The 17,284-nt window shown below is 41.0% G+C and overlaps 1 protein-coding gene across 4 annotated transcripts in view; it reads right to left on the bottom strand.

The window, feature by feature from the left end:
- Window positions 1–16,974, bottom strand: part of magi3a (membrane associated guanylate kinase, WW and PDZ domain containing 3a) — a 107,922-nt gene extending 90,948 nt beyond the window's left edge. For 3 of the 4 annotated variants that reach the window (XM_085259042.1, XM_085259043.1, XM_085259041.1), the window contains exon 1: window positions 15,366–16,974. In XM_085259042.1, coding sequence (XP_085115168.1) covers window positions 15,366–15,672 — 307 coding nt within the window. In that variant the 5' untranslated portion in view covers window positions 15,673–16,974. The remainder of the gene's footprint in view (window positions 1–15,365) is intronic. The other variant, XM_085259040.1, reaches the window with a different exon arrangement.
- Between the last annotated feature and the right edge of the window lie 310 nt (window positions 16,975–17,284).

Raw genomic sequence — 17,284 nt, 5'->3', positions numbered from 1 at the left:
CTATACACCAGTACAGTACGCTGAAGTTCAGAGTCCACTAACTATTGCTCTCCAGCTTAATGGCCCAAGAAGAGACAGACACTCCTGAGTATCTGAAGTGGCGCTAATCAACACATGATTGTTGTGACATTTCTGACTAGCCATTATCTGCAATTTGCTGTAATTCAGTGGAGCTGCATATGGCTTAATATAAACCTCCCCCCCCAACTACCAGACAGCATGGCTGATCTCCTTCCAGATGGGGCGTAGGACTTAGCTCTAGACTTCTCCCCCTCCTAATCCTTCTCTTTTTCTTTCCTGTACTCTTTCTTCCTGATCTCTTATTCTAAACCTCCTCACCGTTTCCTCCTTTCGCTCCCCCCCCCCATTATTCTTCTTCTGTTCTGAAGTGAAACAGCCTGTAGCCTGCGACAGAAAATGTCAAATGCCTTTTCTTCCTCATTACAGAGTTTCCCGAGGCACCCCTTTCCACCAAAAAGCATTCATTTCTCATGCACTTCCACAGTCCTCATCCATGTTCCTACCAACCAAACACAAAGGCAAACATTACTGTCTTAGAGCAGAATTAATATCATACTGCATCTCGCGTACATTTTTTTCTATTGCCTTCGCAGCTTTGTTTATGAGTGACTTGCCAGCACTGATGATTCAACATAACTCAAGCAGAGAAACTAAGAGGCCTATCACGAAGAAAATATATTATTAACATAGGATCAAATGGCCTTTGATTCCACAGGATTGGCAGGGAAGGCTCAAAATAGACTACATGACACACCTTGGTGCAGAATTAATAAAGAAACAGAGCCAAAAAAAACAGCAGAGAATACTGGAGATGAAGCAGATCAAAGAGATGCAGAAAGAAAACGCAAGCCTGACAACTAATCACAAACACACAACAGAGCTTTAGGCTTGTATGTTTGACAGAATATTATTTCACACTGCGGCAAGCATGTATGTGCGTACACGCATACCGTTGCAGTGCAGAAAGGAAGTCAGAGCTTTTTCCCAGAGAGACTGGGCAAACCTCTTCCTCCTGTTCCCTTATTCTTAAACACGTACTCAAATGTGGCCAACAACACCTTTCTTTGTTTCTTCTTTGAGATTCCACTAAAAAAACAAAAAAACAAAACCCAGATCAAGCATAGTGTTACACCGCAATTACACGATGGCACAAATCTGAGACAACTTGGTTCACCTGTCCTCAGATGGACACAGTTAAAAGGAGAATGTCGGTCTCTGTGTCACTCTAAACCCTTTATGGTGAACCTCTCGCTTTAAATCTTTAAAGAGAGAAAGAAAATACTCTATCCCCATTTCCAAGGCTTGGATGTTAGCTCGTGTATGTGATACGGGTTCACAGTGAGACACCACAACTTCAAACCTTCATCCTTTATAATGGTGGTTATATAACCGTGGTTGTAAAGGACAGCAAAAATTCAGGTTAAGATGATTATCTCCAACTTTAGCTTCTGCTAAACTGGCAGCGTGACTCTCAGCAATGACACACATCATCATTCTTCAATGTGGAAAAACAGGCTTCAGTTTGAAATACAATACTGCTTAGCAACTCCCCCGAAACCAACAAACAAGTGTGGCTAGTTTTACATTCATGGATAACTGGCAAGGCTCCCTCTAGAGACAAAGGGAAGGCACTGATGGTTTTACGTGAAACCGACAGGGTAAACTGAAGCACAGCAAAGTGAACTTGAACCTGCTATCTATTAGCCAAATGACTTTGTGTACCGGCTTTCACGTTGAGAGTTGCTGCTTCCAAATCCGGGACAAACCTTTGGTTAATTTCACACCGAAAACCAAAAATTGAGTCATGTGTGTTCAGTGAACATTTATGTGCACTCCGTTTGGGGAATTGCTCCCCTTCACATCAGCAAACCCTGTCCCTTTTGAGGCAAGTACTATAACCCACACAGAAGGAGAGAATAAAGCCTGCTCTACTTTAGCCAGTCTCCCACATAAACCATCCATAGATGAGCAAGAGGAAAACAGAAGGACAGAGGAGATAAAAGGGAGGATGGGGGTGGAGGTGATTTTGACAGAGGGCTGAGAGAAAGGAAGTGCGGGGCCACTTATGCACCCTGCCACCCTGCATCACCAAGCAGCCAATGATGGATGAATAAAGCATATCCCAGTAATAGAAATGACTTGGGGACCGAGCAGGATCATTAGCTGAGTAACAGCAGGCTTTTGGGGAATCGTTAGGGTACATGTATGTGTCTAACTATTTTGTCCTATGCGTTTGTGGTGATTCACTCTCATTCAGTTTAATTTGTCAAGCTGCTCAGCAGCAAACCTACAGGGGATGAGTGCCAAATGTGTTTTTCTTTCTAAGGTAGATAAAGGGCTGAGGATTATTGCGGGTGCAGCAGGTAAATAACAATCTATAAACCATAAACTTCTAACTCAACCCTTTAAAAGCTTTTTTCCATCCACAGCAATGTCATTTAAAGACCATCATGCTGTTTTCTAAGCCTTGTTATAACTCCTGATCATCAGTTCAAACTTGGGATCATGCTGTTATTTGCTGCAGACAAAGCTGCTCATATATTTGCATATCGTGGCAGCGGCACTCGCTGTAGCACGGAGATAAAAACAGACAATAAATCAGTGTAAATAAACAGATGGCTGGAACAAACAGAGCACTAAGAGAACAGAAGGGCTGAGATGGAAGAGAAAACACAGGTATCAAGGACCTGCATAGACTGAGGTTCAACTGTTCTAACTACACCATTTAAGGATAATACTGATGATTTTTCATGGTTTGAGTCATTCGCTTTAACTGGTTCTTACAAACTGTAGCTCTTCTATAGGCTTGTTGGATTTCCCTCTTTGTCTATATTCCCTTTTTCTGTGAAATAAACCTGCATAGGATATAAAGCTTGCTTAAGCTTACCAATTATAGTAGTACTAACTTCATCTTCTTCATAAATGCTGAATTATTTTTACCATATTCAAGAAGGTTAAGCAGAAAAATGCAAGACAACAAACACATATTTTTGATTTTTAGACAACATTGTGCAACTTATCAAGACGCTGACTCAGAGCTAAAATGTTTAAGAGTCCTTGAACAAATCAATAAGGAGCTTTTGAAAGGCAAACTGCTTTTACCTTCAATGCCACATCATAAATACATAGCTTTAAATACATCACAAATAAATGAATAACAAACTCAAAGTGAAAAATAATAACAAAAAAGATTGCTTGGCATATAGAAAAACTGCCTCCAGTGACTAATATGCCTTGACAACATTAGCAAACATGGGAAAACAACTGCAGTCTGGAGTTTAAAGGCTGTGGTGAACCACTGCATGATCATCCACCATGAGCAGCTACATGAGAGCATGAGTGATGTAAACTTCCTGTAAGTCAGTGTGTGGTCTCATGGTCACAGAGGAATCCTTCACATCTACGAGCTGACATTCAGTGCATGTGTAACTCACAATAAGGGTAAGTAAGTCATCAACTACATCACTAAAAAAGCCACAGCAGTATTAAAGTCACATAAACCCCGTGTGAGTCTTTGTATGTGAAAGAACTCAAACTGCGCCCTAATCGTTCCAGCAGCCATTCAAGTAACACATGTTGCCATATTTCTGAGAGTTCTTTGAGTTTTGTTTGGTTTTCATATGCTGACATCTGTATTTTGTGACATTTTTTTACTGAATGCATATTTGTTGGTTATGGTGCTGTGCTAAAATCTTGAGTCAATCCTCATTTATTTGTTTTATTTTATGTTTTGCTTCCAAGGAACCAGATTTTGTCATTTTTAAAGTGGTCTTGGGGAATAATTCTCTGTGCTTTCTGGAGGTTTTTCAACATTCTTCTTTGGATATTATCTTTTTTGTTCATTTTAAATCCAGACATTGTACCCAGCCATTAATCTGACCGTTTTTAGAGGATTTTGTTTATTAAGCCACTTACACTGTACTATGAATCATTCAAGCATAAAAAAGCACCAGGGATGAACCAGTGTTGTAACATAGAAAATAAATAATTTAAAATTGTATCTTTAAGCACTTTGTTCCTACCGTCTGTCACACAAACACATTTATTTAGTTGAATCTATTTTTTTTTAATCCAAAAATAACAGTTTGAGATAAAATAATATTTTTGCACATCTTATTCATCAAGAGTTACTAGCTGAAAGCTCGAGTTTTAAATTTCTAGTTCAAATTGTGGCGAGTATGCACAGAGGAGACCACATGAGAGATAGCAGTGAGTGTCTACAGCCATCTGCGAAACACGGTGGTGGTTCTGTCATGGTTTCAACCTGTGGTGTTGGGGATGAAAACAGCCTCATTTATGAGCGTGACAATGATCCCAAACACACTGCCAATGTAGTAAAAGCATACCTGGATAGAAAAACATTGGAACACTACTGGTCAAAGATTGGCCTCCCCAGAGCCCTGACCTTGACACTACTGACGCAGTGAAGAACTATTTCTGAAGACCCGGAGTTCACAGTTCTGTGTTGAAGAATAGTGGTCACATTTTTGTTAAATATTAAAATTGTACAAACTCTATTTTTTGAAGTAAATAACGTATTTTCCTGTATGCTTGCAAATATTTCCTGTACATATTTGAAAGACATTAGAGGTGATTTCACATTTTTTGCATGGAGCTGTAAGTTAGCATACTTAACTTTGAGGACATGGTAAATGGCCTCCTCAGGAAAAGAGGCATGTTGTAAAAAACACAACAAATCAATGATGGTAATGAATTAATGACCAGATATAATGAGGCAAGAAATATGCTGTGCTAAGCTAATGAAGGAAAGGCAATTACTGAATCATATAAGGTCGATTATACGATGATATCTTTACAGTATAACTAAAGCTCAAAGCACAACCAAGAGGGTTGTGCTTTGAGGGTTCTTTCTGTACTATATCACTCTTTGTTGTGAATTTTTTTTAAACCATGTTTTATCCTGAGCGAGGTAACCCCTCCTCCATTTCACAGCGAATAGTAATATTTGCAAATTAAGCTCAAAGATTCGAGATTAGCGTAAATCACACATCTCATGTGATTCAGCACATTGTGATCACAAAGCTGAAAAAAGGAGACCTGCTTTTAAGACAACAGGAACAATTGCTCTTCACTCCAAAGGCTGGAGCCATTTCATGCTACTCTGCTGTTGGGGGGTGGAGGGGGTTGGGGTCATGGAGTTCAACAAACGGATGGGTGTCTTTTAAGAAGAATCTGAACTTCATCTATCATTTGTGCATCTGTGCGTGTACTTTTAGTATGTGTATGTGTTGACTACCCCTGCCAGTGTATGCATGTGTGTTTACTTCTCCACCTGGCTGTACAGCCTGTCAACAGAAGTGTTGAATCAGTGTGAGCTGTGCTTCTCTGCCAGATCCTAAGGAGCCCCTTGACACATGGGCTTTCAGGCAGTCTGGGCACAGAGACAGCAGCGATGCCACTACATAACAGCTCTGCTAGGCCTTGGACCAATCCAAAGGAAGTCTGATATCATGAAAGCCAGACGAGAGTGACCACTGGCCCCAGACTAGCTTACAGCAACTTCTTTTTCCAGAGCCAAATTTCGGACCCTTTAAGAACAAGTTCTTTGCTCATGTTTTCACTTTTTTCTTCAGCCAAGAACCCATTTTGCTCACTTAGCAACTCTGTCAGCATGAGATTCATGCGTTCCATTATTAGGCTGTGGTATACAGTTACTTAAGATTATGTCCAAAAAGTCTGCTCATATCAAATCATTGCAGTTTTCTTTTCCCAGAACTGACTTTTTATAAACATGAGAAAGAAAATACAAATTGTGAATCCACATCACAGTGACAGCAGTTGGGCTACATTCCTTTTTAGTGAATGGATTCACCAGAGACAATGCATGCAATGACTACATCCACTTGAGTGTGATTTTCTGAGCTTTTTCAGTGTGATAACTTGACTCGCATCACAATGAGTTATGACACTTCATGGCTGCAGTGCCTTGAAAGCACTTCATTTATGGAACAAACACTAGAAATATGATGACTGGCATTCAAATTATGAGCCTCGACTGATCCTTGATGCTGATACGCTATAGTAATAAAAGAAGATTAAGTCCTCCTCTGTGCAACTCAAATTGGTTAAATGTAGGTCATCCAAGGAGAGAAGCAAAATCTAGTGTTGTATCAGTCATAAACAGAAAAAACATAAGCAAAGGAGCTGAGATTTAAGTAAAGGAAGAAACTGTCGTCTTGAAGTAAAAGTGCCACAGAAGCTTTGCAAAATGTTTGCCAGAACAAGCACCTGTTGGTAACAATACACTGGTGGAACTTTGCAGCACTTCTCACTGTGCCCAACAAATTCAGAATATCCGCACATGATCAACATTTGCCAAGAATCAATCAACTCCTCCTCCACGACACAAATTGACGAAAATGACTGAAAGAAATTGAACAGATCAAGGAATGTTTCAATTACTTTGGATTAATTGTGGAATAAAGCTGTAGTAACTCAACATCGCTCAGGAGTCTTGTTTGTTTTGAGACATGTTCTGCTGGAGTAAAATACTTTCCTGTGACTGGATGGGATGACTGAACAAATAGCACTGACCGAGCAGCTGCTTAAACTTACCCTGGAAAACTGACAGCTAACAGAGCCAAAGCCAGTGTCTGTAATCTCAACAAATGTAATATGCCAGGGAACACAGTGAAAACTAAATACTACAGAAGGTGATAACAAGGACAGGAAATACAAATACCCAGAGGTTATTTGGACAGTGGCAGATTAAAGTTGCAAGTGCATGGTGGGAAATATACCGAACTAGTGATGCCCTAAAGTGAGCATGTGCTAATTTACAAACTATAGCAGAACTATCTTCTTAACTGGAAAAACTGGACTTTTTTTAAGCAAGCTCTCTTTGAGAGCTTGAGCAACACTTAAAAAAACAAAACAAAAAACAACTGACTAACTATTGTCTTGAGTGACTGTAACCATCACTACAATGTCAGGATTGCAGAGAGACACGTACTTCTGCTTACTTTAAACAATGAGTTATGTGCATGTGATCCCTTGAGTCTATTTGGTTGAAGAACAGTGACGGCACACAGCTGCCAAAGAGAGCGAATGTGTGTATCGTTAGGAAGGGGGGTGGATTTGTCGGCGTGTTTGTGCTTGAGTTTAAAAAAAAAAACCAAAAAAAAAAAAACCTCTCAAGCACAGAGAGTGTAGGTCCTCTTCTTGGTTCATGGACAAGAATGACTCTGTGATTCGTGAGCTACATTTGCTTATTAGAAGGAAATAAGAGAACGTCCTCATGAGCAGAATAAATAGTGAGAAGGCACACTGTCAAAGCGGATGTAATCACCGATCACTGTTAGCTCGCAAGTACTCTGTGCAAAGGCAAAACATCATGATAGTGCTGCAAGTTAAATATACTGAGCACAGCGTCCTTCTGGTGTCCTCAACTTTTCATAAAGATCAGAGCCTTGGGCAGACGCATTGGCCACGGATGCGTTAGCTGCCTTAACAGGGAAGAGATCAATAACCTGTTAAGGCAGCTACGATGCAATGCAAGCTAAATTGGCTGGCCTGAGATCCCAACACCTATGAATTCTAATGGGGACAGTCTGGGAACTTCATCTCCACAGAACATGAAATCTCACCAGGGATAGCGAAAGGAGAGCATACGATGCATTATTAACATAAGAGGATGAGAAAACAGCCACCTCTCCCACTGCAGAGCAAAAGCATCTTTAGATAACGCAAGAAGTTTCTTCATAATTCTAGTAACAGTTAGAGAAAATTCATTTTTCAGTTCTCTTTCCTGCAAACAATTTGTGGCTCTTAAAATTGTTTTAAATTCTTTTCAGATCCGTGAATGCACAAATGTCTGGGCCTTTTTGAACTGTTTAGTTTGAAAGCAGCTAAAGACTCCTCAAAGATGAGTAAGCCTAACTACTAATGCATGTTTAATTTATCTATTAATAAAGCTTATCCGTGTTCTAAGAGAAACACATGGTAGCTGGGTTTTTTTATTCTTCAAAAGGATGATTTAAAAAAAAAAAAAAACAACACCCCCCCAAAAAAAGAACAGAAGAAGAAATGAGGAAGCCTCATGATAAGACATGAAAAACTGACTCCCCCAGTTGTCATGCAGAGGTTTGGCACAAACATCAGCCGTACTGCAGTCCTGAGAGCAGCTGGCTGAGTAGGGAGTTAGTTTGAAGGTGTGTGAAAAGGGCGGTGGGCTTTATATCCGTTTGATATGAGATGTTGTCATGGGCACAAGCAGAATGGGCTGAAAATTGATTCTTTGAGGTGGAGTACCACAACTAAACAGCTAAGTGGGCTGTGCTTGCAGAATGAGTATTGACAAAGGCCCACCAATGTGGGCGCATGGCCAAAATCTAAAGTACTACAGCCAACCAGCTCTGAGACTGAGTCTTCTCAACTGATTTATTATCCAAAGTGTAAAGAAAGATCCCATTACTGCTACCATGCTTTCCTTCAGTATCACTGAAAAGATGTACCAATAAATAGGAGAAAAATTGCAGAGGAGAGACTCTGGCAGCAGTCTTTCTCTATGATTGCATTTGGTTTGAAAAAGCGACCAAAGGTGGACACCAATTCAAAGGTGCCTTAATTTTTCATTATAATGCACGCTTCCAGACGTATATGCATTCAGCGCACATAAACTGGTTACTTGCAGACATAATTGGAAATCCTGACCGTGCAGCGTGTTTAAAATAGTACGAGCTGCCTAGATGAACAGCAGGCAGAATCATTTCAGACAGTCAAAACAGGGATCAATACCATTATTGTGATTAATGGTAACATAATCGTTTTCAGTCCCGAGATGATTATTGCTCTTTCTCATCTTATTCGACCTGTTCCTCCCTGTCAAATCCTCCATTTCTTCTCCTGCTATTCTCGCTCAGTCTTACTTTCATGCTCCCTCCTATTGTCTGCACGCCTCCATCTTTGACCCCATTTTCTTTTCTCAACACCTGTTCATCATTTTTTCCCCTCCCCTGTTTAAATCCAATAGCTCCTTCAAAAGAAAATCCTTCTCAGGGAAATTTCCAATGAGCGACATGCCAGCTGCCTCTTCACTCTGTTCGCATTATTGCCTCTGCTGTAACACCGCGGGGATGGTTCGTACGGACCCAGCCAGAAACAAAGTCCCCAAATAGGCTCTCCACAGACAGCGGTGATTGTGCATCTGGAGGAAACTTGGTTCAATCAACTATCAAATGATTTACCTCCCTATATTCCTCAATCCACATCAGCACCTGCATATTGATTCATAACAGCCTGGTTCTATTTCTGCTTTTAAACAACGTCCTTAGTTGCAGCTTACAGTTGGATAAAAGGGACCTTTTCTTAAGTTAATTGGTCTATGGCCAGTCTGTCCTTGAACACATGAGAGTCAGATGGCGCTGCATTTCTGCTAAAAGCACATCGTCTTCATGTGTGCTGTGTGGCAGCAGCTCACTCCAGCCCTGCTACCTCCTGCTGTTATTTTCCGATACAGGAGGCACAAACACTTCTTATCGTTAAGCTGGTAGCAGTGCTCAGCATGGCAAAACAATGATATTGTTAACTGGTGATGAGAGAGAAACAGTTAGCTGTTACCACACAAACTGCTTCACCAAAGCTATGCAAGAAGTCACTCATTAATGAATTAATAAAAACACACAAGCTTAATGTTTTGTAAAAATGAATGAATGCTTTGGTGCAGTCTGTAACTGCTTTTAATGTCTCACAATTTTTTGCTTAACTATATTTCATTAGTAGATGCCTTCTCTATATCTCTATATCTTTCTCAGAGGACACAAAAAACCCCAGACAGAATCGTACATTCACAGTGAAAAATATCTTGGATGATTTGACTTTCTCGGTGCAAATAAGTGTTAAAAAATGTCAAAGCTTCATTCATGTAGTGCAGCAAAACAGGTTGTCTTAACAAATACATGGACAGTTTAGATCCTGACATCATCTAATAGGAAATGGGGCTAAAAAGGTAGAGATGCATCACTGTTGCAAAAACCCCAAGGAATAGTCAAGTTGAGTAAAGGAGGCAACGAGTCTTAAAGGAAAAAACGTGCAAGTTTTTCTGTGTATGTTTCTTCTCTGCCGGTTTCCACCAGCAGTAACCTGGAGACACTGCTGCTGCTGACATCGCAGCATGACCACTCAGTGAGTAGAAAGAGGCAGTCTTGGTGAATCAGCACACACACTCATCTCCACTGCCTTTGAACATGCCTGCCAAGTTGTGGCGCCTGCCAATGAAAGGTATGGCTCATATGAAGATGCTATCTTTGTTGCTGGCCAGTTCATTACTGCAATGCGGCTCTACGAACAGGACTGGCAACGTAGAATGAAGTTGAATCCCAGTTTGCTAAACTTCTCGGGGGGGGGGGGGGGGGGGGAAGTTCTGACATCTGTTGAAGATTACAAAATTTTAAAATTATGCAGAAATCAAAGAATTTAAATAAGTCCTACTATGCAAACCTACACTGTCCCTGTTCTGTCATTTTTTCCCCTTAACATTGAACAGAGGAGGAGAGGAATGCAAGATGATGTAGGCAAAAGTGAACAAGGAGACTGTGCGATAGTGCAGAGTTGTGCTTAGGAGGAGCTACTGAAGGAGAGGGCTTCACTAATAACTGAAGGGGCTTTGCTACTAAGGGATGGAGGGAAGAAAAGAAGAGGAAGACATGTTCTTCATCCATGGCAAGTGCTGTCATCTGGGGAGTTGAGCAAACCATCATCCCATGTCACTGATTGGTGTAAAGGCAAAAGGTGCAGAAGTTTGGACTGGGGAATGAGCTGGGATTCCAGCCAGTAGGAGGCCATGATGGATGGATGTGACTTAAATGTAAAGATGCGTACACTTTAACAGGCATAGAAAAAACCCAATGAAGTAGAGACCGCAGAAACTAAGGGTACCAATAAAGCTCCTTTTGCACTTGTAACACTGACTGTGTTTTATGGCACTCAGATTGTAAAGAGAAATCTAATACACTTCAAAGTATCTGGGTATGCAAAAACTTTCACCTTCTTTCCAAGGTAAATTCTAGGACAAACCTGGGCTTCACAGTAGACGCACAGGGAAAAAAAGCAGCAACTGGAACCGAAGTTACATTTACCATGGGGAGAAGGAGCCACAGAACCAGACACACGCTGACAGCTCGTCTCAGCTGGGTTAGAGCAGCTTAGTCGAAGCTCTGACTGAACCTGTGAGGGAATCACATTAACACAAACTGTGCGCTTAATGCTCCGCTGTACTCCTGATGGCACACGTGTGAGATGTGAAACTCGATGTTACACCGGTGAGACAAAAAAGAAAAGAAAGTGAGAGTCTCTACTTTAGACATGAAAAAGGAGCAAATTACCAAGTGAGGCTAACGTTGGTAAAGAAATCCAGTTTTCAACAATGTAATGAAAAAAAAAAGACAACTAGAAAACCTCCAGTGATTCGGCAATGGATTCCAAAATCAGGAACATTTAAAATAGTCAAGACTGTCTTCCTGTAAGACAATCTACAAAGCCATTAAATAGATGGAAACAGCTGGAATTACACTAATAATAACTTTAACAGACAAAACACCAAACATTATGAGCTTCTAAGATTTGAGGATTTGGTTCTTTTCTGTGTCATAACAGAAAACTGAATATCTTTCGAATATTTCGAACTGTCCCTTTGATCAAACGGCACATTTCAAGACATCACAGTTAGTTTATGGAAATAATCATAGGCCGAAAAATAACATCTTGACTCATTCAGGAAAATAACAGAATTCAGTCATGAACATAATTATTGGTTGCAGCGCTAAACATAAGGTGCACTTAGTAAAGGTGCTGAATTCGACATTTGCTCAGCAACAGCCATAGCATCAACTACACGCATGAAAGCACATTTTCAGGTAGTCGTCAAAGCAAATTAAGAATGGAAAGTAAAGCATTTCATCATATTAACTCACTCCTGGAAAGCACCGAGCATCACAGGTTAGTGATATATGACAGCGTAAGAAGATCCAAGGAAAAAGGCCTAACAGGTGGAATAAAATCCACTGAAATTATCTCCTACTTTATTATTGAAGTTTATTGTTACAGGATTGCTCATGGCAATGTCTTCAGGATTCTTTTTTGGCTCATTAGTTAAAATGGGGGTTACATGCATTAAAAAGGACTTTATTGTTCAAATCCTCAAGCAAGATACCCGAGGTGCTTTGGATAGGCAAGCGTGAGGAAGCTCATTTGACATCACCACTCCCGTATTATTAAGTGGAGTGTGTTTGCACTGAATTACATATTTTGAATACTTCCTTCCTCCCAACCCACACACACCCACCCCGACACACACACCCACACAGACAAACAAACAGACTAGATTGCCGGTGTTTTTGATTTACATGAAGAAATTTTTAAAAAACGCTTCTCTGCAATAAAAAGGCTCATGTGGCATCTCAAGATACCTAGCTGAAGCTTAATTCATCTGTTGTATGAACAAGGAAAAATATTCAAAATCAAGAAAAATAAAAGACTTCATTTCTGTTTCCTTTAAAGAAAATGTCACTTTTATTAACACCTTAAGTAAAAGGTCCAGCAGAATCATCCCCCGCTTTATTGTAATGTTATACTTGCATTACTTATATGCGGGTACATTTTAACACCACATTTATCACAAGACTTTCTAAGTCTAAAAGAGAAATGTGTTAACTGAGAAAACAATTAGCACTTTGAAATGTGACAATCTAAATCTCGCCTCCAGAAAGGTTTCCACGTGCTTTCCTTAGACAGAATTTCATGACACTGTAAAAAGTGAACATTGGTCTTATCATCATCATTATCCATCTGTGAGACTTTAAAAAAAAAAAAAAGAGACAGAAAATTTTCCAAGAGCCTTTTTTTTAATTTTTTTTTTTTAACAACTTCAGTTACAGACCTGATTTGTAACTAAGGTGCTTCAGGACCTGGGAGGTAAATGGCCCATCCATTAAGCTCCATGAGGCAAAAACAAGCAGATCTATGTCTGTTTACAGCATTAATCAATGACCTGCCCACTCACAGGTCTCTAAACTGCGACAGGTAACGGCCGTCACTACCTTTCTACTCTCAATCGTCCCCTCAAGGTTACTGCCTTGCTCAGCTCTCAGGATGGGAGCTGCATATTGAGTGCATTGGCTGGGCAGGAGCCAGAGGACCACTAGAGACAAACTTCTGTTTTCTGTCTTGATGGCAGAGGCGAAACATCAACAACTCTCAGCTTTGATGAAAAAACAAAAATGTTATTTGATTTTAAAGCTGCAAAACTGTCGTGGCAGAAAGGTAACATTAATATTTGGAGTTGGGACTTCGTCTTGTAATTGGAAGGTTGCCTGTTCGAGCCCCGGCTTGGACAGTCTCGGTCGTTGTGTCCTTGGGCAAGACACTTCACCCGTTGCCTACTGGTGGTGGTCAGTGTCCGACTGCCTCGCCTCTGTCAGTGCGCCCCAGGGTGGCTGTGGCTACAATGTGGCTTGCCATCACCAGTGTGTGAATGGGTGGATGACTGGATGTGTGAAGGGCTTTGGGGTCCTTAGGGACTAGTAAAGCGCTATATAAATACAGGCCATTTACCATTTAATATGATCCAGTAGAAGGGCAATGCAAGATTGTTAAATTAGTAGTAGGAAGAGGAGCGCATAGATGCAAGAAGATTAGGAAAAAAGTATCAAGGCAAAAGTGAGAATGAACATAAAAGATTAGATATGGTAAAATATCAGAGGTGATGGGAAATAGCAAAGTGTAGCGATAAGCCATAATCGGCTGTGGGGTGAAGATAAGGTGAAGACAAACTAGGCAACAAGAAAAGATGGAAAATTTCCATCAGGTAGACACCTGAAAAATTATTCCTTTTCTAACTTCTTTTACTGTTTGCTCTGCAAGCACAAGGTAAACATGCAATAATGTACTATAACATTTTTTTCACTGAAGGGGACAAAACCTAACCTAAACAACCACAAGATCCACAGCTCTGTACTTGCATGTCTCCTCTCCTAACTTTGCAATCTCGTGAGAATGCAAGTTTACAAGAATGCCAGTCGGCTAACATATGATCTGGTCATCAGCCACTAGTCATCCTGGCAGGCAGCGGCCATCAATAATGGATGATGCATGAATTAATCATGGATGAGGGGACAGATCTAAACACACAGTGAGGTCCCATGGGGAACAGAGGAACTGATGGTAAGCAGCCTAGGGATGAGCAAGTGCAGCTTGAACATCACTTAAAATGCATTACGTAACACAAGGTCAATAAGAAATGTTTGCAATAGTGTAGGTGTTGAGAACTGACCTAATGCAATAATATATATATATATATATATATATATATATATATATATATATATATATATATATCTCACCAGTACATCCAAGAATATTAGAATTGATACTTATGTATTGTAATAGAAACCAACTACAAAGTAAATATAGTCAAGTGTGTGTGCAGCATTCTGGCAACTAAAGTAGGTGCATGTGTGTAATTGATCCAATTAGACTCATTCTCACCTTTACAATGCAAGCGAAATGACATAGTCTAACAGGGCAAGGTAACCATTAACAAATCCCTTGCCACTATTATGCCTCCATTTACACTCCTTCAGTTGGCTAGTTTGTATCCGGTATGTTTTTACACATATAATACAGTGGCATTGATTAAGCATGTATGTGCAGGACAGGAAGAATTATAAACTACCGCTAGTAAGTAAGATAACAACAAAGACAGAGCCAATAAGTGCACTATGAGCAGATCTACTGAACATAATATATCAAATATTTGAATAACAGTGTATATTTACCTTCATGCATTGAATTATGAGTCTCTTAATGTGGAACACACAAGCTCACAAGTGTAGATGTGACACTTGTGCAGTGATAAAATGAAGATTATGTGTATTATGCGAGTTCATGCAGAGGCCTGTGACCTTAATGGGGGTTCGTGTCTTATCTTTGAACCATGCAGATGTGGAGAAGATGAGGAAGCATGGTGAAACACAGCATGCCCTTTACAAATGCTGTCTGGCAGGATTTTACTCCAGTAAAGGGGTTGTGTAAATATGAGTCACCACATGAATGAATGAAAGAATGTGAAGTATGCTGATTGACAATTTAGATATGCTTAGGCCAACTGAAAATACAAGGCTGACCTGCAAGTCTGCTTCCAAATATAAACCAAACGCACACACGCACACACTTTAACACAGGCTACCTCCTCATCTCAGTCACACCAGTCCACAGTTCTTATTTTCAGGTTCTCATTTTCAGGGGGGAATTATTTTAAAAAACACGTGTCAGGTTTATTTTCGTATGTAAGGATGTCATAGTGATTTAAAATAACATTGGACACACACCTGGTTTCACAGTCTTCAGGCGGACTGGCTCCCGAAAGTGGCGGATGACAGCCAGCGTGTCTCGGTTTGTGAGTCCGCTCACGGGAGTGCCATTAACCTCCAGCAGAACGTCCCCAATGCTGGGAAGCCTCCCGGCGTGACACACCAACGCCTCCGACACTATGTGTCCAAGATAGGGGAACTCTCCCAGCTCAGCGCCACCTCGCACCTCCGCTACAGTGACCAGCTCCCCGGAACCTCCCCACGAGACGGTGCACTCCTGCACTTTACTTGACCAGTGCTTCTTCTTTTTCAGTGTCTTGGACATTGTTGGTAGATGTTGAAAACCTATAGGGAAGTCCAAGAACGATTGTCCTTCAAAGCAACAACCGCTTCAAAACCTAAGACACAATGACGCACGGAAAAATCATTGCCGATTAGAGAAGTTAATGATGCTGCTGCCTTGTGGTGTATTCCATCTCGAGGAAAACAACTCTTGGTTTTTTGTTTGTTTGTTTGCTTGTTGTTTTTTGCTCAGCTGCTCCTGAGAATCAAATATCCTTCCATTGACTTATCCGAGCATCACCTGTCCGCGACTGGAATGTGAGACCAGCTGCGTCAGTGTCGCATTGAAGCGGAAAGTGCTGATTCTGATGCTGGGGCGTCTCGATCCCACACCCCAGTTCACAGCAATGTGCGGTTAATAACCAACAGTAGCTTCCCCCGCACTGTTACACCCCGATATGTGTTACAGAGCAGGACGGAACCGGCGAGTCCAGCAGTTTGCGCGCACCAGTGCCTGTCAGAAAAGCGTGGGGAAAATAGCATATAGCCCACTCTTGACTTCAGGAAACGCCAGCACATTTGACAACACTGACGGAAATAGTTTATTTAAAAAATAAAATAAAATAAAATACAGGAAAACGTGAAAAAAAATGGGTTTATACGAGGTTCATCAGCTGCTGAAAAAGTCCTCTGTCACTGACAGTTCCTCATGCGAACCCACTGAGGCAACTTCACCCTGCGCACCTGTCCTACTCGCCAGCACTCCTCCATGGTGACATCAACAAGGCAGTCCTTAGAAACGGGAAAACACACCTGGTCCTCCCCCGAACTCAGCGGTTATCGGTTATCTGATCCTTTCAAAACACCGAAACTCTGCTCGTTGCGCCTCGTCGCGCGCTATGCGCTCTCTCCTGTTTTTTCCAGAAGCACAGCTGATTTTTTTTATTCTGAAAACTATGCAGCAGCATGCAACAGACGTGATCCGATTAGGCTTCGCTCCATAACTTTTTTTAATCGTTTTCCGTGTTGCTTTTATGACGGGAGGCAGTTCTGTCCAATCGGAGATGTGGGAGGCGTTCCCAAAGCGCGTATATTACGCCAATGGTGAATGGCAAAGGGTGGGAGTTCTGTGAGTGTTTTCAGTCCGTTGCAAGGCGGAGTTCCCCCTTGGGGACGCGTATTTTCACGTAGAACATGCTTGCAGATAGCCAGAGATGGGTAACCTATCTCTGTGTATGACCTTTGGTCTGCGGTTTGGATTTTTTTCTCCAAATTTCTTTGTATTCCTATTGCAAAGTGCAACAGCTTCTGAGTGATTCCTGAATTTTACATGGTTGCTTTAGGTCCGTGAAATGCGTTTGGAGATCTGGAACTAGGAAGGTTGTGTGTCGGTTAATTGTAGTAGTGGTTGTTGATTTTTTGTGCAAGTCTGCCCTCTTGTGGTTGCCAACAGACTGAGGCTGGCATGTCATCCAAAGCGCCAGCTGGCAACATTCACTTGTAAAACTATTAGATTTTAACTAATCTTACACATCCGATGCGATTAATTATATATGAATATAGTAAATAAACATCGGCGTTAGCGCATTTAAATATACATTTTATTTAGCTCACTAATTTAATTTTTTTTTTTACCTGGTTTACCCCTTTTTCTT

The sequence above is a fragment of the Mchenga conophoros genome, linkage group LG20, assembly GCF_057382185.1.
Source record: "Mchenga conophoros isolate Kocher_MC1m ecotype Shallow Benthic linkage group LG20, M_conophoros_male_GT1.1, whole genome shotgun sequence".
Classification (NCBI taxonomy): domain Eukaryota; kingdom Metazoa; phylum Chordata; class Actinopteri; order Cichliformes; family Cichlidae; genus Mchenga; species Mchenga conophoros.
Note: the sequence above shows the minus strand (reverse complement) of the source record. Positions and strands in the feature narration are given on the sequence as shown.